The 26,029-nt window shown below is 34.2% G+C and overlaps 2 protein-coding genes across 4 annotated transcripts in view; one reads left to right on the top strand and one right to left on the bottom strand.

Moving 5' to 3' along the window:
- ptpn4b (protein tyrosine phosphatase non-receptor type 4b) overlaps positions 1-3,296 on the bottom strand; it is a 38,749-nt gene extending 35,453 nt beyond the window's left edge. For 2 of the 3 annotated variants that reach the window (XM_051909442.1, XM_051909441.1), the window contains exon 1: positions 2,526-2,643. In XM_051909442.1, coding sequence (XP_051765402.1) covers positions 2,526-2,604 — 79 coding nt within the window. In that variant the 5' untranslated portion in view covers positions 2,605-2,643. Of the gene's footprint in view, positions 1-2,525; positions 2,644-2,930 lie in introns of those variants that run through there. The other variant, XM_051909443.1, reaches the window with a different exon arrangement.
- Positions 3,297-4,752: 1,456 nt separating this feature from the next.
- Positions 4,753-16,012, top strand: mrasb (muscle RAS oncogene homolog b). Its single transcript, XM_051910754.1, has 6 exons — positions 4,753-4,949; positions 8,009-8,215; positions 10,546-10,699; positions 11,231-11,330; positions 12,914-12,993; positions 13,108-16,012. Exons 2-6 carry the CDS (start codon positions 8,023-8,025, stop codon positions 13,205-13,207), a joined length of 627 nt encoding a protein of 208 aa, XP_051766714.1. The 5' UTR covers positions 4,753-4,949; positions 8,009-8,022; the 3' UTR covers positions 13,208-16,012.
- Positions 16,013-26,029: the final 10,017 nt, after the last annotated feature.

Genomic DNA, 26,029 nt, shown 5'->3' on the forward strand with positions numbered 1-26,029 from the left:
CAATGATCAATTTTAAGGACATTTTACAAGTAAACTTTACAAGTTATATTTTTAGTAATTGTACAAGCTTAGTGGTTCTCAACTGGTTTTGCTTCAGGAACCAGACACTATATTCAAGTCAAGTGGCAGTCAAAAACATCACCTCAAAAGGCACTGTTGGCCCTTACAAGTAAATTTTACAGTTAAAATGGAACTAATTCTTTAAATTTTACAATTGCATGCACACTTGAAATTTTTCTTGTAAACATCCAATGCAAGATCAAGTGGCAGCCTAAAATAGTATCTTATGATACTGCCGGACATTACAAGTAATATTTTACAAGTAAAATTGCATGCGTTCTTAACATTTTACAAGTAATTTTTTACAATTGCATGTACACTGAATAGGTTAGTTCACCCAAAAATGAAAATAATATCATTTATTACTCACCCTCATGTCGTTCCACACCCGTAAGACCTTCGTTCATCTTCGGAACACAAATTTTTGATGAAATCTGATGGCTCAGTGAGGCCTCTATAGCCAGCAAGTTAATTTACACTTTCAGATGCCCAGAAAGCTACTAAAAACATATTTAAAACAGTTCATGTGAGTACAGTGGTTCAAACTTAATGTTATGAAGCGACACGAAAATTTGTTTTTTTTTTTGGGTGCACAAAAAGTTAACGACTTTTCAATAATATCTAGTGATGGCCGATTTCAAAACACTGCTTCGAATCTTTTGTTTCGAATCAGTGATTCAGAGAACCAAAGTCACGTGATTTCAGCAGCTTGGCAGTTTGACACGCGATCTGAATCACTGAATCGAAACAAAAGATTCGAAGCTTCATTATGTGGTATGTTGAAATCGGCCATCAATAGATATTGTTGAAAAGTCGTTATTTAGTTTTTTTTTGGCGCACAAAAAGTAATCTCGTCGCTTTATAATATTAAGGTTGAACCACTGTAGTCACATGAACCGTTTTAAATATGTTTTTAATACCTTTCTGGGCACTGAAAGTGTAAATTAACTTGCTGGCTATAGAGGCCTCACTGAGCCATCGGATTTCATCAAAAATATCTTAATCTGTGTTCTGAAGATGAACGAAGGTCTTACGGGTATGGAACGACATGAGGGTGAGTAATAAATTACATTATTTTCATTTTTGGGTGAACTAACCCTTTAAAATTTTACTTGTCCAATGATAGATTTGCATTAGATGTTTACATCAAATGGCAGCCCAAAACAGTATCTTCTAAGATACTGCTGGACATTACAAGTAATATGTTACAAGTAAAATTGCATACATTGTTAAAATTTTACAAGCTATATTTTAAAATTGCATTCACACTTAAAATGTTGCTTGTAAATATCCAATGCAAATCTTTCATTGGATGTCAAGTGACAGCCAAAAAACATATTCTGGGTATTACAAGTAAATTTTATAAGTAAAATTACATGCATTCTTAACATTTTACAAGTAATTTTTTACAATTGCATGTGACTTGTCCAATAAAAGATTTGTATTGGATGTTTACGTCAAGTGGCAGCCCAAAAACAGTATCTTACAAGATACTGCTGGACATTACAAGTACATTTAACAAGTAATATTTACAACTGCATATACACTTAAAATTTTACTTGTAAAATTGCATTGGACATCAAGTGGCAGCCCAAAACAGTATCTTATAGACACTGTTAAACCCATCAAGTAACATTTTACAAATAAATCTGCATTCATGCATTCTTAATTTCACAAGCAATTTTTCTTCAATTATATGCGTACTTAAAATTTTGCATGTAAATGTCCAACGCAAGATCTCTCAAGTGGCAGCCCAAAACATTACTGTACAAGACGCTGTTGGAAAAATGTAACCAGTAAAATAACATGCTTATTTTTTTTTTTATAACCGCAAGTATACCTAAAACTTGTAAACATCTAATGCATGATCTCAATCCTGAAGCAAAACCAGATGAGAACCACTGAGCTAGAGGACAAGACAAAGATACTAACAGACCAACAGGATGTCATTCATGCACTCATTCATAACACATCATCCATCCAAGTCACCTATTACACCTGAACCAAAGCCAGCTTTACAGAACCATCCAACCCTACTGCAATAAAAACCACTCAACTGATGCAGTTGCATGACACGTCAATTTTTGCAGGAAAGGGGGCTTTTCATCCAAACAAGCACATAATCAGAAGAAAACCACACACACACACACACACACACAGATCTTGCATTACAGTCTGTTGAAGAATGCGCACACACACACCAGGGGGACAGAACAGGAGATGATGTCACCGACTCAACCAGGGGAGATGCGTAGTGCCCAGAAAAGAATTAAAACAAACCTTAATGCACCAATATAAGGTCCTCTCTGGCTCCAACTGTATGCAAGCAGATTATTTGCATGCAAAGGATGAGAGCTTGGGTTATGTAATGATGTGGCAGAGAAAAGAAGGCACAATGGGAGCAGCTGAGATGTACAGATGTGACATAAACCTTAAATAAACACAAAAGCTCAAATATATCTCACATGACAGCTGAAGGATCTCGAAAAGAGGCCATTGAGAGGGTTGCCAGGTATCGAGAACAGAACGAAACACACTATGCATTCAACCCATGTTGCCTGGCTGCACAAATCACAGACTCTGCATGCATTTGGACATCATATGGATGGATTATCTTGACATGCAGCAGAAATTAAACCCTGGACGTTACATAAAGGCATTTGCCTGGCATCCGAAACAACCTGTCCCTAAAATCAGCGTGCAAGGTGAATGCACGCTTTATGCCTCTGCCTGTGCACCATTTCAGGGATCTGGAAGCTTGCATTGGCTGGTTTGGTTGCTATGCAATGGGATAAAAAAGGAAGACAGGGCATGCATGCATGCATGAATGGTGACACCAATACAGAAATACAACCACAATGCATGCTTACCTTCATATACAGCTTTAGGAGAGTCCAGTGAATTGAAGATGATCTTGAATTATGATGAAAGGAGAATAGGAGGGGGGGAGAGGACAAAACGGCAGCTCATCTGCAGGAAAATAACCACATTGCTGTAGATGTTCACATTACATTCAATTCAAGGGGCCTCTGGCACAGTAAGAAATGATCATTCCAAAATCGGGACGCGATTCTGGCTTCCTCTTGGGTTGCGGTGCATTAAATAAAAGCCTCAAACGCAATGGCAATCTTCTCTGTGGCTGCTGGCCGGGTTTAACTCTATAATCCTGCATATGACTCTGTATTGCCGCTACTGGCTGCTGCGGCTGCAACGTGCAGCGTTAACATGGCGCAACCGCACACGCCCCGCCTACATTCTCATAGGTCTGACGTGAGGGCGTGGCCGAAGCGCGGAGGCGGGGCTTACAATACATAGGTTTAGTTCTCAGATAGATACATACATATCAAGCATTGTAATCAATGAATCAAAACGTATGTGACAACATATCATTTGTGTACATTTAGTTCAAAACAGACTAAATGCACAATTTTATTTGTAAGATAAAAAAAAAATGTGTGATGGAATATCATAGGTTTCCCAAATATTTTTGACTAGCCCCTACTACACTATTAACATCACCATCTTCTGATCTAAGCTTGTGTGTGTTTGTAGCGCCATCTTCTGGAGAGGATGTATTTACGTCTCATTTCCAAGGTGTGACCTGGATCTGCACTTCTAACATAATTACATCGCATTAACACTTTATAGAAGGCAACAACTCTCGATTGAACTCTGTCATTTTAATATGGAAAGTTCAGGCTCTGATGGTCGTTTGAAGCAGGTTTAGATGACGAGAGAGGGTACAGGAGAAAGCCTGTCTGTTACTAGGCAACCATTATGAAGTCATAGATAGAGCGAGTCGAGAACACATCACAGCTACAGATCTGTTTCCAGCATATTCTCCTGTAGTAAATTACATAATTTGTTTGTGTACAAATGAGCCGGAAACTAAAATGTCTCTTATCTTTAGCTGAAGGAGCGTGGGTTGTGAAACTGCATATTAATTTCCACCAGTTGAATCATAGCATCAGCTCGTCAGTCAAAAACCGTTGGATTTTGCTGGATATAAAGCCCTGTCAACATTTTTTGAAACATGTAACACCTTGTTGTATGATGGTACACGAATTGCTTCACCATTTTACGTCCACCAAGTCGCGTCTGTCAACGACATGTCAACTCTAAAATTTTGCCGAACGCCCAAAATGATTGACAGGCATAGGTTTCTTACTTACTGAAAAGTACGGGACGTTCCCTATTTTTTTTTTTTACCTGAAGAGAAAGAGCCGTCAGACGAGTGAAATGTCTCACACTTCTTTCAGTGACATGACATCTGTCAATACAGTATTTAAAACGTGTGTAAAACTTGTCAATATACAGTCAATTCATTATTTGTTCTGTATTTTTGCTGCATATTTCATTTGTTTGTCTAATAAAATGAGTAAAAAAAATCTATAAAGTAAATATAAAAAGTAGATATAAGCACTCTTTGAAATAAGGAATTGACTCATGCGAGTGCTTCCAAACTGTGCTCCGACAGTGGAACGTACCAAATCCGAGAGGAAGAGGGGTGACCAACTAGCTGTTTTCCAGCTTTATTCTTAATATATTTATCTAAAATTCGATTTATCAATTTTGAGTGAACAATATTAATCAAAAAGTGCAGTATCACAAATATGTATGGTCAAGTATTTAAAATAAGTTTGATATTTGTCAAAGAGCTGAGCCGTTTCCCCCTGCTGGAGCTGTAAATATGTGTAAACTAACTGTGAGCGCTCTCGAGGTGTGAGGAACTGAAAACGGCTCTTCGCGTGGCCCGATAAAAAGCCACTGCATCCAGTTGTATAACAAATAGACAAACGTTTCAGCGTGAGTATTTACTCGGTAATGTCGGCAGCAACATCTGTGGAAACGGATCGGGCTATTGGCATATGCTGTCATCTTGTGATAAGGTAATCATTTTTAATGCATGCTGATTGCATCTATCAACAGCACGAAGGAATAAAATCTACGTTTCTATATATTAAACTGGCGTTTTAAGATGAGACCTGATTGCTTCTATATAGATAAGCATGTTTTACCAGTTAAATCATGCATTTATGCATTATGCATGAACATATTAAGTGATCATATTGGTGAATTGCAACATTAAGCGGTGCAAACACACATATCTCAAAATGCAGGAGGCATTGTTTCCTTTTTGCCAGGAAGATGCTTTCATTGCAGTGCAGCAGCAAATAATGGAGATCATAGATAAGCACATACCTAAGATAAAGCCTAATGGGTAATGCATTAGGCAGCCCAGACAGAATGATCAAGGTGGGTGTATTGATATATGCATAGCTCAGATGAGTGCTGAAGCCATGCACAGATTTGATAAATCACACATAAAGCACAAATATACAATCAAATTATAGTCGAAAAGAGAGTGTACAGTTGTACGATGGAAAGTATAGTACGTGACATGATTGTTTTTACTAGCGATAAACCGAAGGCCGATTAATCGACCGATTTTTTTTTTTTTTTTAATTTAGCGGAAAATATTCCGATACTCTTGTAAATAGAGCACGTTTTCAGTTATTTTTAGTTAATAATTACTGTGACAATTATTTACTCAAATATTTTTAAATTAAATAAAAGTGATGAATAATATTGTAATTTATATGTATATCTTTTAAGTAAATATTTAGTTAAATGTTAAAAAATATCATTTGCCATTGTAAAATTGTAGTATTTATATTGGCATTGGCTTCGTTTAACCACTTTTGTACGCTTGTGTTTGCTGACTGTGGTATATAAAATTACAGACTTTACATATTATCTAGTACGGAGCCCCGCACATAACATGCGGACAAAAATATAAAATTCGTTGTCTTGTTTTAGTTAAATCGTGGCGACGAATTAAGAATTTGTTCCCACAACTTATTATTTTGTTCCCTCGATTTAGTAAATAGTGGCCGTATTGTGCTAATTCGTTCCCTCGTTTTGATTTAACTAAAACAAGGGGACAAATTATTATAATGTGGCCACGATTTAGTAAAACCAAAGACTATATAATAACACAAGACATGTCATTCATATTGTTTTGAATGGGAGAAAGTACAACACGCAATTTGGCGGAATAAGTCCCGCCTTCTAAATAAGAGCCAATCGGCGATTGGTAAAGTCATCGCGTCACTGCAGCGGCCGTAGGAAGCTCTGGTTCCTATAGAAACAGTCAGACGCGCGCCTCCGAAATGAGGCACAAGAGACGTGCATTTAGGACTGTGCATGTGCATTAGCTTGATCCAGCCTGAAAAATACTGTTTTTTGTCATGATTCGAGCATTTAGAAACAAAATTTATGAGACAGTTGTTGTCAGATTTCATTGGTGATTTCAAAGATTAAATTTAATCGAAAGCTTGGCAAACAGCTTTGGAGAATTTGATGTTTCCACATTTAAAGAGATAGGAGCTGCACTTGGATGCCCGAGAAGCGTTTCAAAGATGGCCGCCGAGTGAAATGACTTGTCTTAAAGGGACTTTGGTAAAACGAGGGAGCAAATTATTATATCGTGTGCACGATTCGCTTAAAACGAGGGAACGAATTAGTAAAACATGCTGACGTATTAGCAAGTTATGAGAACAAATTGTTAATTCGTGGCCACAATATAATTTTTTTTTTGGCCTGTTTTAGAGCCAGGTGGTTTCACGATCCTTAAGAAGTGGAGTCATATCCCAGATGATTTCAGAAAGGAAATCCTGAACTTCCCTCTATTGTGGTTGACAGGAAGGGCGACTGGAAGAGATGTGTAATACTGACATCTGACATCAGGGGTATAGATCCAACAGTTTGGGGTGTTTAATCCTAAAATAAGAACTTGTGTTTGAGTTTTTGAGGTTTTTCAGTGTCTTTTGGAGGCTTTGACATACTTTCATTTGTTCAGTTTTAGCTCACTGGTCAATCTGTCTGGGGTTTTCTTGTTGTTGGCAGTTTCAAGCTGGGATCACACTGCAAAATCACAGCGTGGCAATCCAAGTGTCTCGTCTAGACCGTATTTCCTGTGTGTGTGATCTGGTTGGATGTCTGGGAAAAGCCTCGGTTTGCACACTGCCTCTTTATGCCAATATAGAGTCCATTAGTGACATTTCAGACATTAAAAGTCTGAATCGCTGTTTGTTTCTCTTAAAGAAACAGCTCACCCAAAAAATGAAAGTGTGGTCAGCATTTTATTTACCCTCATGTTGTTCTAAACTCACTTAATTTCTTTTGTAAAACACAACGGAGAGGATGTTTGAGTATGATTTTTTTTTTTTTTTCAATGAATCAGTGTACAAAACCTTAATGATTCATTAATGAATCATACCTTTCCAGTTCTTGAGTTCAACTCACTGACTCAAAGTTTTTTCTGAGATTTATTTTGAATGAACTAGAATGTTTAGAAAAAAAAAAAAGGTTTTATTTACTGGGATTAGATTAGATTGTGAAAAGTAAAGGATATTTTAGGACATGATATTATTGGTTAATATTGTTTTCCCAACCCACAAGCCCTTGATGACATCAGCAGAAAAGAAAAGTTGTTTTGAGGCAGAGAAAGTTATATTATTTATAATGTATATTATTATTATTATTATTTTTTTACATTTTTATATTTATACATTTTTATTATTATTATCATTATCAAGTTTATTATTTAATTTTAATTAAAAATATTTATTTTATGTATAATAAATATTATTAACACTATTTTACTACTACTACTACTACTAATAATAATAATTTATTTATTTATTTATATTAATTAAACTCTTTTTCTATTAAAATTTCTACATTGTGTGTTCAGATAACAAAGAAACTCCATAAAGGCACTAGCACAAATACACTTTATCATACTGACTCATTTCATATGATTAAATAATACAGATTAACATCTAATCAACTGTTTAAACATATACATCATATACATTTGTATGCTTGCCTACCAAATCGACAGCAACATCTCTCATCTGACACCATTTTCTCTCTATTGCAGGTGTAGCTGTCTCCATGGCGACCAGCGTGGTTCCCGGGGACAACCTGCCCACATATAAGCTGGTTGTGGTGGGAGACGGAGGCGTGGGGAAAAGCGCTCTCACCATACAATTCTTCCAGAAGATCTTCGTCCCTGACTACGACCCCACCATTGAGGACTCGTACCTCAAACACACCGAGATTGATGGACAATGGGCCATTTTGGATGGTGAGCAGTTCAGTGCGATGCCAATAGAGGGCAGTGCAGCTCAAACAAATCAGAGATTATTTTATGCACAGCAATAAATCATGAAGCAGTAATTTCTGACTATTAAATATTTATATGAACACAAAACATTAATCACAAAATGATGAGTTAGAGTTAAAAGTTACAACAGTTAAAGAGAATAAAATTAAATATTTAAGATATTTGTAAATTATAAAATATTGTACTTTTAATATATTTAGAGTGTTATTTTGGTATTATCTATGTACTATTATAGTATTAGCTTTTATATTTACAGTTTTAAAGTTTTAGTAATTTGTTATGTGCTTTTATCATTTTTCTTAGTTAAACTTTTTTATTTCAGTTATTTGCAAAGACAGCATTTCTATATATTTTCTATTAAATTTTTCATTCATCTACTGTTTATATTTTATTTTATTTCATTTTGGCTTCATTTCAATTAACAACATCTATTTTTGTCGTTTTAGTTAAAGCTGCAGTCTGTAACTTTTTTTGGTTAAAAATGATCCAAAATCAAATTTTGAGCAAGTACATAACCAGCCAGTGTTCAAAACTATCTCCTTACCTTAGCCCGATTCACAACGGTAAGCTTGTAATAATGTTTTCTAACAAAATCGGTACTGGTAGGTTTCCACAGGAAATTCAAGCATGCAGCAGTTCGTCTTTGCGTCATTACGTCACGTCTGTTTACATGAAGAACGAGTCCCAGCTAGTAGGCTATATTGCATTTGAGGATGCTGGTGGTGGTGGATCATTTATAGCCTTTTCTCACAGCAGCTGCAATAATTAAACTTATCATTTTGATGGCGGATTGTAATCCAGAAAGGTCCAAATGACAGTCATCAGTGACAACTGAGATTCACCCGTAGTCGAAGGCAAAAGACTTCGGACTGCGGAGTGGCTACACAAATTGAAATCTACAGGCAACGCTAATACACACTAAATACACATAGTCACGCAATGCTGATGTTAACATTAACAATTTGAGAACAAAGTATAACAATAATAATAATTTGCACGGTTTGACATGATCCGAGCCTAGCGATTGTTAGATTTAATTACTATTGGCAGCGCGATTTATTGTAATGCTTTTTTTTCCTCAGTTGGACAGAGCAAAACTGGCAGACATGTTACTTGTTCAGATGACATTTTCCGGTGAAAATTTTTATTTGGTCTTAATTCCAAGACTAATTCTGATTCTGAAGTACAGTATCCACACTGATGTGGTGACTGACAGCGAACATTAGATTAATCCGTGCTGAGGAGCCGTGCTGATGCACAACCCACGTAAAGATGATAATTCCACAAATAACTGCAATTGCAGGTTTCAAACAGAGATGGCGACAAAGAGGCAAATTACGGACTGCAGCTTTAACAATAACAATAATGATTATATTATGAATAAATAGTTCAATGTACCATGTAATAATAATAATAATATAACTATTATTATTAATAATACAAAATATTTTTTAATCACAACAAATCTGCTATTAATAATTTTTGCTATTATAATTGTATTTTTGCGTCTTCATCACATGCTTTTATCCAAAGCAACTTGCTAAAGAGGAAAAATATTATTGCAAAAGATGAGCAAAAGTTATTGGGAAAAAGCTTTATTTAATATTTATAAATTTGTCAAATATTTTACTTTTACCTTTTAATATATAATATATTAAAATAAGAAAAAAATCTATATTTATATATGTAGAATCTTTCAATTTTTCTCATTCTGAATGATCAACAACGTGAAAACTTAAATTTAAAATTACAATAGTAAAAATACTTAAAAACAATAAGTAAAAAATAAAACGTATCTAAATAAAGTAAAAACATGCTTTTATTGCAAAAGATGAGCAAAAATTACTGTGAAAAAACTTAATGTAATAAACATAATTATAAATTTTATATAATTATATTAATTGTAAAATAAAAAATCAACAGTTTAATTTAAAAATAAAATAGTAAATGAAAATACATAAAAAATAAGTAAAAAAAATGAACTAAATTAAGTAAACAACATGCTTTTATTACAAAAGAGGAGCAAAATTACTGGCTTAATTTAATAAATATTTATAAATTTGTCAAGTATTTTATTTTTTACCTTTTAATATATTAAGAATGATATAATTGTAAAATACTTCCTTTTTTAAATTACGAATGATAAACACAACAATGAAAGTGAAAAGTTTAATTTACATATAAAATGGTAAACAAAAATACTTCAATGAAAAAATGCAAATGAATTGAATGAAGTCAACGACAGTATGTATTTGTGTGAAACTGCAGTGGCGATCTGTGTGTTTGTGTAGTTCTGGACACGGCCGGGCAGGAGGAGTTCAGTGCCATGAGGGAGCAGTACATGAGGACCGGAGACGGATTTCTCATCGTCTTCTCAGTCACTGATAAAGCCAGTTTTGAACACGTGGACCGTTTCCACCAGCTTATTCTGAGAGTGAAGGACAGGTACAAACACACATCAACACACATTTGAGTTACAGACTGGTGCGATTTAGGGTATGTTTACATGACAACGATGTACTAAAACCAGAAAAGTTTTCCTTTGCGTTTTTCACAGAGACAGTGTTGTCCAAATGATCCCTGTTCACACGGATCCACGAAATTGACTAAAAATGCTGTATTATTCATGCCAGGCCAGTAGTTGGCGATGTCACTTTGTAAAGAAACACTACGTGCTTTTACACTACTTATAACACATAATACACATGTGCGTGACGTCACCGTTTTCACAAATTCTCGTTTTTGTAGTTTTCACTGAGACGATAACGGTATCGTTATCAGTAACGTTATTGGTATCGTTTCAAAAACTTGCACTTCGAAACCGTTTTTTTAAAAAAGTTTGCGTTTTCAAGCCCCCAAAATGCCGTTATTGTGTAAATGAATGGCCAAAACGCATAAAAAGTTTTCTGTTTTTAGTTAAAGCGGTGTCGTGTAAAAGGCCCCTTACTGTGTCTCTTGATTGTGTCTGTGTCGCAGGGAGTCGTTTCCCATGGTTCTGGTGGCAAATAAAGTTGACCTGGTGCATTTACGCAAGATCACTAGTGAGCAGGGACGAGAGATGGCCTCCAAACACAGCGTGAGTGAAACCTGTGATATAACCTGTGATATCATTCTGAATGAACCAGAATATACACAAGCTAATCATATGGTTTTATCTACCGGGATTTGATTGGATTGTGAAAAGTAAAACATGTTAGGCCATGATATTATTGGTTAATATTGTTTTTCAACCCACAAGGCCTTGATTACATCAGCAGAATAGAAAAGAAAATTGGTATGTTATAAAAAAACATTTGAAAACTAATATTGTTTTACAGTATTATTTGTATATATGGCTCCAGCTTATATTTTTTTTTACAGTAATGCAAACCAATAAATATTTCACGTTTACATTATTATTACATTATATTTTCATTTAAATATTAATTATTATTATTATTATTATTTAACCTCTTATTTAAATGTTTTTTAGTAGTTTACAATATTGTCAAATAATGCACTGAAAACCAATAAATAGTTCATAATAAGACCATCAATGTTTATTTTTCAGAAAGAGTCAATTTTGATTTCATGTTGAATTTTTTGTTTTTCTTTGTTTTGTTTATCGGACTGATTCCAATAGTAATAATAATAATCTTTTTGAATCATGTATATTTGCTATTAATAATCTTGCTATTGTAAGAGTTGCATTTTTGTCTTCATCACAGATCACAGATTATTATTATTATTATTATTGTTGATCAATTCATTTATTTTTTTATATTTTTATTAAATATTTTCAAATATATTTTATAATATTGCAAACCAATAAATAGTTCCATCATAGGACCATCAATTTTTATTAAGAAATAGTCCATTTTGAGTTCATGTTGAATTTTTCATTCATTTTTCTTATCACACTGGTTCTAATAATAATAACATAATTAATAATAATAATAATAAATATATTTGAATCATGTATATTTGCCATCAATAATCTTGCTATTGTAAGTGTTGCATTTTTGTCTTCATCACAGATCACGTATTATTATTATTGATCAATCCATTTGTTATTTGTTAATCTTTTATTTAATATTTTTAAAAATATTTTCAAATATATTTTACAATATTGCAAACCAATACATAGTTCGCAATAGGGCCATCCATTTTTATTAAGAAATAGTCAAATTTTATTTTTATGTTAAATTTTTCATTATTTTTTTCTTATCAAACATGTTTAAATATTTCATTAATAAAACAATAATAATATAATTATTATTATTAATAATACAAAATATTTTTTAATCACAACAAATCTGCTATTATAATTGTATTTTAAATCGTCTTCATCACAAATTTCATAATATGAATCCATTAATTTGTTATTAATTCATCATTTATTCAGTTTTCTTTTTAATATTTTACAGTATTTTCTTACAATAATGCAAACCAAAAAATAGTTCTCAATAAGACCATCAATGTTTAATAAATAGAGTACATTTTGATTTCATCTTGAATTTTTCATACATTTTTCTTATCAGACATGTTGTAATATTTTTAATAAAAACAATAAAATCATTATTCTAATAATTACACAAATAATACAATCTTAATCATGTCACATCTACTATGAATGATTTTTGCCATTATAATTGTTGTGTTTTTATGTCTTTGTCACAGATCACATATATTGAGACGAGTGCAAAGGATCCGCCCATGAATGTAGACAAAGCGTTTCACGAGCTCGTCAGAGTAATACGGTGCGTCGAAGTTTACAGATTCCATCTACTTTGACCCTCCGTACGCTACAAAGCTAGCTATGCGTTGGCATTCCCATTCATCTCAATGGCATTGATGTTGATCTCTGTTCACAGTCAGCAGATCCCAGAACGGGGTCTGAAGAAGAAGAGGAAAGCCAAATGGCGGGCGGACAGACCTTCGGGTTCCCAGAGGCTGCACTGCGTCTTACTGTGACCGCACACCCTCTATCTCTGGGCGTCAATGCCGCGATGATGACTCCAAGACTCGGACTGTTAAAACACACACACACGTGCGCACACACAAACACAGCTATGATAATATCCAGGAACTAGAGAACACAGCTTCAATATTCAATATAATGTGGAATTTGAGGCAATTTTAATGGGATTTTCCAAGCAGGTGAAAAATGACAGGATTCTAGCGCTGTTCACTCATGTTATTTCTCAGAGAACAATTCAGAGACAAACTTTCTGAGGCCTTGTTTTGTATTGTGTTTCTATATTTATTGTGCTGAATTCTATATTGTTAAGTGATTGTTAATACAGCGTAACGGCTTTGAAAACGACCTGTTCTTGGAATAGACGTCTGTACTGATCAGAATTACAGTTGCGCAACGGGCATATATAGATGCACTCAGAAGAGAGGGGGAATACTAGTTACCATGGTTACTATAGTTTTATGAATAAAATTAAGATACATTTCCAAAACAGCAATAGGGTTATGCATATGACACTAAAATAATACAATTAACATATAAAGTAAAAATTTTACATGAAATTATATATTTTATAACCATTTCAACATCATTTTACCATAAAAGTGCTCACATTGTCTTATTAAATATGTTTTACCATATATGGTAAGGTAACATGAGCTCATCCAATAAGCAGTTTTTTTTCTGTAGCATTTTTTTCCTGTTAAAACATTACTCCATTTTTACAGTGTAACTTTAGCTATTTTTTAGAAAAAATGATTTTATAGTTTATTTTAGTCAATTGGATAGCAGAAAATATACAAAAATAAGGTGCGTTCACGCCATGTTGTAATTACCGTAATGACGAGATTTCAACTTGTAAAAAGTGCTCACGTCTAGGGCTGTGACATAACATCGATTTGCGTTACAAACAATCTGGAGATATTTTCCGATGTATCACGATTCTCTCTCGAATCGATTCTGAGCTTCGTTTTTTTAACACTACGTGCTTTAGAAACACCCGTACTCTTGCTTCCAGTTCCTTTACTCACACCACTTCAACCTAAAATAATCATTCATAAAGTTTGAAAAGGTTGAAGCAAATTACAAGAATGTTAGCAGTGGGCTGTGTTTACATTAATCTAGCGCCATAAAAGCATTCTGAGCTGAGGTCCAAGTATATTTAACCACTTACGTGACTCAGCCGAGCGCACAATTGCTCTCCAGCACTCTTCTTCATGAGCATTTGAGTGTGCGGTTAAAAACTAGCCTAGAGCGCCATCTGCTGTTAAAACTAAGCTCAGAATCGATTCGAGAGAGAAAATATCAGAATCGATCCAAATTCACTGTATCGTGAATCAAGAATCGATGTATTGTCCCAGCCCTAATGTCCTCATAGAGTTCGTAAATAGTTTGTAAGATAGGGATTTTCTGAGAGCTCCTACATGTATCATGTGACCACTGCTGATAAATTTAGGCGTTGATAGCGTTGCCATAGAAATGCATAATTCCCAGTCCGAGGATGTGAACAGCTCCGAATAGAACCTCACGTGTCGTAATCTCGATGTTACGGTAATTACGACGTTGCGTGAAAGCAGCAATACCTTTCAGTATTCTCTTTCTGAAAAGCGCCAAACCTGATCTCACAGGAAAACGTAACTATGTTACGAGGTAGCGCTTTCGTATGAATTCGTACAATGTGAAACGTACAAAAACGTACAATTATTAAGCATGAAGGCCCATCCTAACGCCACCCCAATCCTAACCACAAATAGGGAGTAAGCAGATCATACAAAAATGTATAAATAAGATTGTACGAATTAATATGAATTAGCCATCAATTCGCCAAAACGTAAAATAGTTACGATTTGTCATGAGATTCTTAATTTTCTGCTTAGAAACAATAGGTAACTATGGTAACCGGAATTTGTTCACCCGGCGCTAAACCACGCCCCCAATGTGTGATGCATTGCTGACCGTTATCTATAAAAACTCAAGGAAAGGTTAAGATTATTAGATCAAGATCTGTAAGACATCAGCTGATTGTAGATCAAGACTATCACAATTAAAGTTTTGTACATTTAATGCCTGATCTCAATTACGTTGCCATAAAAACTGAGTCAATCAGTAATTGCACAAAAACGTTACAGTGTTACATTGTGTCTTTGATGCTTTTGTTACATAGTTACAATGTAACATTCTACATTGTGACATCAAGGAACATTATGAAGTCATTGGATCAAGGGAGGCGTTCTGCCTTGATCTCGCGTTTATTTTTATTTTTTTCGCTTGTCTTGAATGCATTGTCACTTTATTTTGAATGTTTTCGCTCGTTTCGAAGTTCTCATTGATGTTTTGAATGTATCGTATGTTATTCTATACGCCAGTTTTGCTTTTTGTTGTTTCAGAAAGTACAGCTTTAGTGTTTAGCATATTAAAGGAACATCGTCCAAGTAGTTTGTTTTGTGATTCGTCTGCTCTTGTTTTTCCTACGTGTTATTTTAATCTTACGAAAGCAGATCTGTTTTATTTCAGAGACGGGATGTCCTCCTGACATTTTCAGTTTTGTTTGAAACTTGGTGCAAGTTTTGTGATTCAGTTATTACTGGATTTTTTTTTTTTTTTGCTATTATTTTTTTTTTAAGTAATTTATTATACAAATTCTATGTATTCTGTGATCATGTTTGTATGAAGACGAAGATCATTAAGACCAATTAAGGCCAAAAACATGCTCTGAAAAAGAAGGGATTTTTTTGCATCAGAAATATTGTAAGAATTTGTAAAGTGGAATATAAACATATTATAATAAAAATCTAATAAAACAATCAATTGTCCACTTGTTATTTTATTTATTTATTTATTTATTTATTGAATAAATTTAACATGATTTAGTTGTTCAAAAGCTGAACTTTATTTAATCTTGTAGTTTCTTTTACGTTTTACAAGAATTCATTTTTTCATAGCTAAAAGAATACAGTTTTTTGAGAAACTATTTACACACATAAACCTTAATTTAACAATTGCTATTTAATAGTAACTGATAATAATAAATTAATGCAAAAATAAAATAACAGAACATTAGTTTTGTTTTAAAGTATTGCTTTACTCTATTACCATAGTTTTTTTTTCTATTCCAACCATAGCCCTTGTTTATGTTATGCCTTTTCAGCCACATGGTGGTGCTGTTTACTAGGGAACACTGCAGAGTTCACAGAAAGTGTACACTACAAGTTTAAGAAAAACAGACCTTTTAACCACAAACATCTTTATTCTTCTGTGACCTACTTTACATGAGAGGAAATCAGTCGCCGGATATGAAAGACGTACTGTCAACACATACTAATATTCATAAATATTATAACCTTACAGACAGACACAACAATACCGCACATCTTACCCAAACACAATTAGTGAACAGAAGGAAGTGCTATTCATTTACAAGAGGAACATTTAATAATTGCAATGCCCCTGTGACATCACAAACCATTATATTCATGATGATGGTAAATGGTTCGCAGAACTTTCTGAATGGATTTAGAGTACGGAATAGTGATTTTGCTGCTGTTATTGTGCTTTAGTCCCACAGTCATTGTGACAAGATAAATAACGGCAATTCAAGGTCAAGGTTCCTGTGTAGCCCTACATCAGAAAGAGATGACTTGTACAGTCACTTCAATATCCAAATATATATAGTTTTATTGTCTTTTTTTCTGCATGTATTTCTTCCTCAGAATACATTAATGATGGAAGAATTTTTAACGGTTTCATTAATTGAACCAGCTTTTAGACATCAAAAATAGAGTGTGAACCAACTAAAGGGATCTGTTCCCAAATTTTTGGCTTATAAATTTCCCATTTGCATTATAAAACAATGTCACTTAAAGGGATAGTTCACCCAAAAATGAAAATTATCCCATGATTTACTCACCCTCAAGCCATCCTATATGACTATCTTCTTTTAGACGAACACAATCGGAGTTATGTTCAAAAATATCCTGACTCTTCCAAGCTTTATAATGGTAGTGAATGGGGGGGCCTGTTTTGGGTGAACTATCCCTTTAAGGCTGCAAATGTTTTTAGTTTCTTGACGTCATATCATGAGAATATAAAAATGTTTCTGTAAAGTAAATAAAAGTAAAAGTTAAATAGTGCAGTAGGCTGCAAGTTAAACTTACAGCGTCTGGTTTAAGTCGACAAAAATTGAAATTGTGTTCGTCAACGACAAACACCGCGCGAGTGCAATGCTCTTAAAGGGTTAGTTCACCCAAAAATGAAAATAATGTCCTCTATTACTCACCCTCATGGCGTACCTTCGTTCATCTTCGGAACACAAATTAAGATATTTTTGATGAAATCCGATGGCTCAGTGAGGCCTGCATAGACAGCAATGGTACTTCCTCTCTCAAGATCCATAAAGGTACTTAAAACATATTTAAATCAGTTCATGTGAGTACAGTGGTTCTACCTTAATATTATAAAGCGGCGAGAATATTTATTGTGCGCCAAAAAAGCAAAATAACGACTTTTTAACAATATCTAGTGATGGCCGATTTCAAAACACTGCTCCGGAGAATCTTTTGAGTCAAATCAGTGATTCGGATCGCGTGTCAAACCACCAAACTGCTGAAATCACGTGACTTTGGCGCTCCGAACCACTGATTCGATTCATAAAGCTCCAAAGCTTCATGAAGCAGTGTTTTGAAATCGGCCATCATTAGAAATTGTTAAAAAGTCGTTATTTTGGGGGTTTTTTTGGCACACAAAAAATATTCTCGTCGCTTTATAATATTAATATTGAACCACTGTACTCACATGAACTGATTTAAATATGTTTTGAGTACCTTTATGGATCTTGAGAGAGGAAGTACCATTGCTGTCTATGCAGGCCTCGCTGAGCCATCGGATTTAATCAGAAATATCTTAATTTGTGTTCTGAAGATAAACGAAGGTCTTACAGGTGTGGAACGACATGAGGGTGAGTAATTAATGACATGATTTTCATTTTTGGGTGAACTAACCCTTTAATGATATGAATGGACATCTGTGGGGCAAGATACTTTACAGAAGCAGAAGGAAAAATACACACTGTTTCGAAGGTATAACCTCATGAATTAAATATTTTACGTGTTATATTACACAGCTCTATATTTTTGTAAATGACCTGCTGGTATTACTGCGCGGTCTCGCGTTTGTTTAGCGTAAGCAAGTAACTGGCTTTGAGGACTTCAGTATAACTTTTGCTTTGTATGCTGAACATAAACATTTGGTAGATAATCAAACGCTTGAGTTTTGAGTTCAAGCAAGAAGATGAAAATATCGATCGGAAGTAAAAGACACAATACGTTACCAATAAGGGCACACAGAACTCGTTTTTGCAGTTTAAAACGTAAGACGCGAGAGCAATGGTCAAAATTTAGTAAGCCTATGTAATAGCCTTTGTACAACGAGACCAGGGGCTAAATGTGTCGACTAGTGATTCTGGCCTAACTGAACTCAGAAGATTTTCTTCTGATAATGATGTACTCTACAATCAGACCAGAGTTAAAAGAAAAACAGAGGGCTCATGGGTATTCAAACCGTCTTTTCAGACAAATAGGCTAAAAAAAAAAGTGCAGTACGACTGATTTCCTCTTGAATTTCCACTCACCGTTCAGGGGGAATTGGACTGTGACTGCAAAGAACATGGGTTTCTTTTGTAAGTTCTTCAGTAATGATCATAGTCCACTGTCAGACTGTTTCCAGTTAGAAGAAAACCTGAGGGCTTATGGGTAGTTTTAGTAGTTTCTGGATTTTTTGTTTTCTTCTTTGTTTCTCAGCTTCTTCTCATTCTTGAATTGATTCTCTTTAACTAAGTACCTCTAACACAAACCGGCTCTCATATCAATTATTCCTTCAGTAAAGACAAGGCAGAGAAAATCAATCACCCACAATGCATTGCAGCATAACAAATGGAGTATCGTGGGAGAACATCAATACAGTATGATTGAGTATTGTCTATCTGAATATGTTATAGCTCGCTGGCTACACAATCTTTTATCATACCTGAATGAGAGGGATGTTTTGGGAGAACAACGAGCCAAATCTTGTTCCCTAAAATTTCATTGTGGGGAATGGCAGGTGTGAATGGCATCTGATGAGGGTGTCAGACTAAAGAGACAAGGCCACCTGGAGCGAGAAAACTGTAATAAGACAGCCAGCGGTCCGTTGTGATAGATACACACACATATACATATACAAAATGGTGTCATTATCCTTCTTAAGTAAATTCAGTATTGATTCATTCCGATGTAAGAATCAATAGTTATTAATTTAGTTAATTTATCTATATCAGCGCTGGAGTAAATAGTGCTGTCATCATCCAGCTCAGTTCAGTTCGCATACAACGGTGTCGATGCAGGCAGATCAAAACATTGTTGAATATCAAATGTCAAGTGATTGTTTGCACTGCATGTTTTTAATTCATTAAAAAGAACCAGTTTATAAGTCATTTGTTCGTGATTCAGACACTGATTACACTGTATGATTACAATCAGCAATCATTATGACAAGCTAAGTCATGATTATTAGATGAAAAGTCAAAATTATGAGAAGCTAAGTCCTATTTATCAGACAAAAAGTCAAAATTATGACATACTAAGTCAATTATGAGATAAAATGTTGAAATTATGACAAGTCCTATTTATGAGATATAAAAGTCGAAATTATGACAGTCATAATTATGAGATATAAAAGTCGAAATTATGACAAGCTGTCCTATTTATGACACGAAAAGTCAAATATGAGATAAAATGTTGAAATTATGACAAGTGAAGTCCTATTTATGAGATGAAAAGTCAAAATTATGTCATACTAAGTCATATTTATGAGATATAAAAGTCGACATTATGACAAGCTAAATCATAATTATGAGATGAAAAGTCGGAATTGAGAAGCTAAGTCAAAAAGTCAAAGTCCACGATAAGCTAAGTCATAATTATGAGATAAAAAGTCGACGAGAAGCTAAGCCCTATGAGACAAAAAGTCGAAATTATGACATACTAATTCATAATTATGAAACAAAAAGCTAAATCCTATTTATGAAAAAAGTCAAATTATGAGACAAAAAGTTGAAATTATGACAAGCTAAGTCTTATTTATGAGATATAAAAGTCAAAATTATGACATACTATCACAATTAATCGGAACTCATTTATGAGATGAAAAATTTAAATCGACTCAAAGTCAATTTTGACAAAAAGTCAAAATTCTGATTAATTATTGCATATTAAGTCATAATTATGAGTTTTTAATCTCATAATTATGACCTATATATCTCATAATTTCAACTTTTTGTCATAATTATGAAATAAAGTAAAAATTATGACTTAGTATGTCAATTTTGACCTTTTATGTCAAAACTATTTTTTAATTCATAATGACAACTTTTTGTCAGAATGTCGACTTTTTATCTCATAATTGACTTGTCTTAATATCTTAATTTCAAAAAGCGTGTCTTAATTTTGACTTTGTCATAATTCTGATTTTTTTTGGGGGGGGTCATAATTATGACTTAGTATGTCATAATTTCAAATTGACTTAGTTAGCAAAGCATTGTATTTTTTTCTTATGTAGCAGAAATGGGCCTCCATACATCTGCAAGATGTTTCCTGTCAGGAATTTGCAACTCAGACTGCAAAGTGCAAACTTGGGTAAAACATGATTTCTTGTACTCTGGTGCTGTACATTCAGCATGTCGCCACTGAAACCAGTGAAGATCTCAATTAATCTGAACTCATTTTTACTCAGCTCTAGTAAAGATTGAGCAGCCCAAACATTCCTTCATTGTTCCATGAAATAAAGTTTTACGATTTACTCTCGATGTACCTGATGACAGAATTTTCATTCTTGTGTGAACCAGCCCTTTACGTTCAGTGAACATGCATTTGTAACCTCTGTTTAGCACAGATCCTGAGAACATCAACATCAAAGAACAGAAAACAAGGAAGGAGTTGCTCCCTAAAGACATGCGTTGATTTCCATGCCACTGGGCCCGTTCAGCTCATTACTGTCAATTATCATCAAATTCTTTTTCAAATCCCATATGTCCCCACCTGACGTAGATCAGAATCTCTGATGTCCCAGATCACAACACAACAACAAGGGACACAAAGCTGTGGTGTGTGTAAAGCTTCATCTATTTTCAATCGTCGCTCTCTGCATGGCTCTTGCTGCGTAATTAGCAGGTGCAAATATCAACCGAGCACTTGGAAACCCTGTGTTCAAGGTTTTGAAATGGAGAACTTGTTATACATGTGTGTATAAGTACGATCTCATTAACTCAAGTGGGTTTTTTTTATATTGTTATAGTGTCGGTTTGGTGTTCATTATTTTGCACATAAGTGTTCGTGAGTAACGGCCAGAAATAGGAACACTCATAACGATGGTTGAATTTCCTAAATTGGTGCTGGTTTTCATAGCCTGTAAGCAAGAAAAATCACAAATGAGATGTGATTTCTCAGTTGGTTAGCAAATTAACTTTTGCTTAAGGCTTTTGCTTCAGAATTTCCCTCTGAGAAACGAAGTTTGAGAATCTCAGTAAAGTTCCAAACTTTGCTTGTTTCCAGGAGAATCTGCAATCAAAAGTGAGAGATCTCAAAATAAACTCAAGTATCACTCATCAATTTCAATTTTTCTGAGCTGTTTTATTAATATTTTGTGTCTCTGTCACTGTGAAAATCATCAGTCAAACTGGCAGCCATCTTGGATTTAGATATAAAACCATTTTTTTTTGCTACACCTACAATTTTGTATGATTTTAGAAACTTTGTTGGGATCTTTAAAGGGTTAGTTCACCCAAACATGAAAATTCTGTCATTAATTACTCACCCTCATGTCGTTCCACACCCGTAAGACCTTCATTCATTTTCGGAACACAAATTAAGATATTTTTGATAAAATCCGATTGCCAGCAAGATCATTTCCTTTTTCAATGCCCAGAAAGCTACTAAAAACATATTTAAAACAGTTCATGTGACTACAGTGGTTCAACCTTAATGTTATGAAGCGACGAGAATACTTTTGTGCATAAAAAAAAATAAAAAAAATAGCGACTTTATTCAACAATATCTAGTGATGGGCGATTTCAAAACACTGCTTCATGAATCTTCGAAGCTTTACGAATCTTTTGTTTCGAATCAGTGGTTCGGAGCGCCAAAATCACTTGATTTCAGTAAACGAGGCTTTGTTATATAATAAGTTTTCCAAAATTTCAATAGTTCACGTGACATTGGCAGTTTAATGCACGCTCCGAACCACTGATTCGAAACAAAAGATTCGTAAAGCTTCAAAGCTTCATGAAGCAGTGTTTTGAAATCGCACATCACTAGATATTGTTGAATAAAGTCGCTATTTTGTTTTTTTTGGCGCACAAAAAGTATTCTCGTCACTTTATAACATTAAGGTTGAACCACTGTAGTCACATTAACTGTTTTAAATATGTCTTTAGTACCTTTCTGGGCATTGAAAAAGGAAATGATCTTGCTGGCAATGCAGGCCTCACTGAGCCATCGGATTTTATCAAAAATATCTTAATTTGTGTTCCGGAGATGAACGAAGGTCTTGCGGGTGTGGAACGACATGAGGGTGAGTAATTAATGACATAATTTTCATTTTTGGGTGAACTAACCCTTTAAAACAAAGGTACCTGAAAAGAAAGATGACTGCGCCACATACTGGTAAATAATCGACATATTTGCTTACTTTTAAACTTTTGAATAATTTGGTCTAAAGTCAATGTCGCTAGCTTTGTTTCCATCCAAAGTTGCTCATTTATGTGCAAAATTGGAATATCACATAAAACATTTGTGAATAAATCACATGTATTCAAGAGAACAAAATTGTCACTTCCTGGGAAATTGGTGCAAAATATTGCGACATTTCAGAGCGACCAAACCGACACTTGAGATGCTGTGCGATGTGATTTGTCCACTGGTTAGTCCACTTACCCAATCACATCCTCTGTTGAGCGATTTTTTTAAGGATTTATTCGGTAAACGTGTTTCCATCGTAGTTTATGTGCTTATTTTCTTATTGGATAAAAAATGATCTGCCTCAATTGAGTATGTACGTTTTTTAATTTTTAGAATTGATGCACACCTTGCCATTTTTTATGCAATATACTAAACACAATCTCATGGAAATTCATAATACATTTTGGCGAATTAGTGGCTAATTCGTACAATCTCATTCATAAGTTTTCGTACGACCTGCTTACACCCCAGTGACGGATACGTTTACCTTTTTTTCCCCCCAATAAACGTATATTTTTGTATGAGTCACATCATATAATTCAAATGAAATTGCCACCTCGTGAGATCAGGTTGGATATCCCAAAATTTGCATAAAAATAGGTGGATGGAACCATAACTACTGAGGCAAAGTTGATACTTATGAATCATAATAGAAGCAAGTGCAATCTCTGAGCAATAACAATTCACTGGGAAAATCATGCACTTACATGTAAAAATCAATCAGCAGATTTAAAAAACACACACACCTGCAGAAATGAAATCATTCAGATGAGATAAAAGTGCCGAGTGTCGGTAATGAAGCCATCATTGGCAAGTTACGCCTGACTGGATACCCTGATGAGATATGAAACCATGGCTTGGCGGTAAGTCTTATAACTGTACGAATTATACCTCAAGCCGTTAATTACTTGCTAGACAAGACAATAATAATAATAATAATTATTAATAATTACCAGTGGTGGGGAAAATATGATTTCTGCCATTGCCTAAAATATCCTTCCTTTTGTTAAAAAAGAGATGTTCTTTTCACAGATTGCATGGAAATAACTTTGCTGCTGGCACTTCTACACAAGGGTTACAGAGGAACAAGCATTCAAAACGTTTTTTCTTTTTGTGCCAACTGGGTGAAGTAACCCAGGGGTCCTCGCCGAAGGGAAAGAGTGTTGAAAAAGCGGTACACATGAAGCCCTTTAACATCACTTTCTCCTGCTAAGCTTGTCGTAGTGTCTAATGAGCACAGGAAATGCAGGAGAGGGCTGATTAAAAGAGGACTTTGTATAGATGCATTTGCTAATGGAGACAAGATTAGCGATGACGGGGACATAAAAAGGTACAATAATTTGAGAGAAAGCGACATTTTGTCACCTGCTCTTACACAATGGCCATCATTAAAGTTAATCATTTTCCATTTCCTTTCTATGAAAAGACTTTGTGTGCATGGTAAGCAAAAGGGCAGAGAATCAGTTGCTTTTCACAGGAGGCAAATCAATATTGGCACGAGTCTGAGGACATCTATTCAGCTTCATTATATGGAAAATTGGATAGACGTGTCTTGTTTTTTGCAGTTTAGGCAATGTCTGCCATCGACCAATTTAAATGGAATTCAAATTATACGATCCACAAGGGACATTGTTCAGATGTTGCTCTTTTATTCCTCTGGAGAGTTTAGTTTCATTCCTAAGAGACAAAAATGAGACGATTGTTGACATAGTATGGTAAAGGTGTTAAAAAAAAAAAAATTAACAACTTAAATGCTAATAATATATTTTAATAATATCTAAATATATAGTAAGATGTTATAATATATATTTAATAAATAATTAGCATGGCTCAGATAATTTGCAAGGATTTGTAGAGAAATGTTTGAGTTTGTATTAAAATCTCTGACTTGTGATGGCATATCATCTGAAACGATGATCTGAAAAATCTCAGAATCAAGAAACTTATAAAAAGCCTTAATATTGTAGTTTGAACTTTTTTTTCTATAAATAAAATTTCTCTGTGATTAAACAGGAGCCCTGCTGGGAAAGGTTATGTAACTGTAATCACAGTACAAACACGCAACCCGACTCCCACGGGGGCCATAAATGGCAATGCGGTCGATTTAAACTCCGATCAAGACCCATTAAGGGCACCCTGGGGTAACGAACGGTAAACACTCGAGTCTATTAAAGCTTTCAGTTTAATTCAGCTATTCAGGATAAAGCTTTATTCAAATTCAAATTACATTTAACTATACTCTTTCACAAATGAGGTGATTTTGATCACCTGTGATCATATTTTAACCTGACCCTGTGGTATTCAGTTCTTCAGTTTTCCAGCATCTTTTGCATATTTGAACCCTTTCCAGCAGTGACTGAATGATTTTGAGATCCGTCTTTTCACACTGAGGACAACTGAGGGACTCAAACACATCTATTAAAAAAGATTCAAACATTCACTGATGCTTCAGAAGGAATCAATGGTTCACATACTTATGAATGGGGTTATTTGTTATTTTAATAAATTCAGCTATTTTTTTTTGTCTTGTGGATTATATGTAAACATATTTTATGTAAAATATCTTATGACTCAGGACAGTACTAATTAAAAAATAACATGCATTTTGTATTATCTCCCTTATTTTGTTAAAATTATTAACATTTTCACAGATTCTGCAAGTGGTTCACATACTTTTTCTTGCAACTGTATATATATATATATATATATATATATATATATATATATATATATATATATTAGAGGTGCACCAATACTAAATTTCTCCACCGATAGCCGATTATTCAAGTGATATTTGCCAATACCGATAACAATACTGATAGTTTGGGGGTTCTGCCTTTTATACCTTCTTTTAAATTGATGATAATTTCATTCTAATTAATAATTAATCATTATATTTTTAATTATTATATTTAGAAATTTTATTCTCTCCATTTCATCAACTTATTTCAGATTATCAGTTATAAACAAACACATTACTCAAATTAATATTAACACACATTAACTAAATTCCGAAAATTAAATTATTATTTCTTAACTTTCTGAATGTTATTA

The sequence above is a fragment of the Ctenopharyngodon idella genome, chromosome 10 (genome assembly GCF_019924925.1).
Source record: "Ctenopharyngodon idella isolate HZGC_01 chromosome 10, HZGC01, whole genome shotgun sequence".
Classification (NCBI taxonomy): Eukaryota; Metazoa; Chordata; class Actinopteri; order Cypriniformes; family Xenocyprididae; genus Ctenopharyngodon; species Ctenopharyngodon idella.

Excerpts from the sequence above, each read along its gene's own strand:
- mrasb (XM_051910754.1), top strand. The coding sequence starts at position 8,023 with ATGGCGACCAGCGTGGTTCCCGGGGACAACCTGCCCACATATAAGCTG. Across the intron at positions 8,216-10,545 it reads ACAATGGGCCATTTTGGATG|TTCTGGACACGGCCGGGCAG; the intron begins GTGAGCAGTTCA and ends GTGTTTGTGTAG. Across the intron at positions 11,331-12,913 it reads AGATGGCCTCCAAACACAGC|ATCACATATATTGAGACGAG; the intron begins GTGAGTGAAACC and ends TCTTTGTCACAG.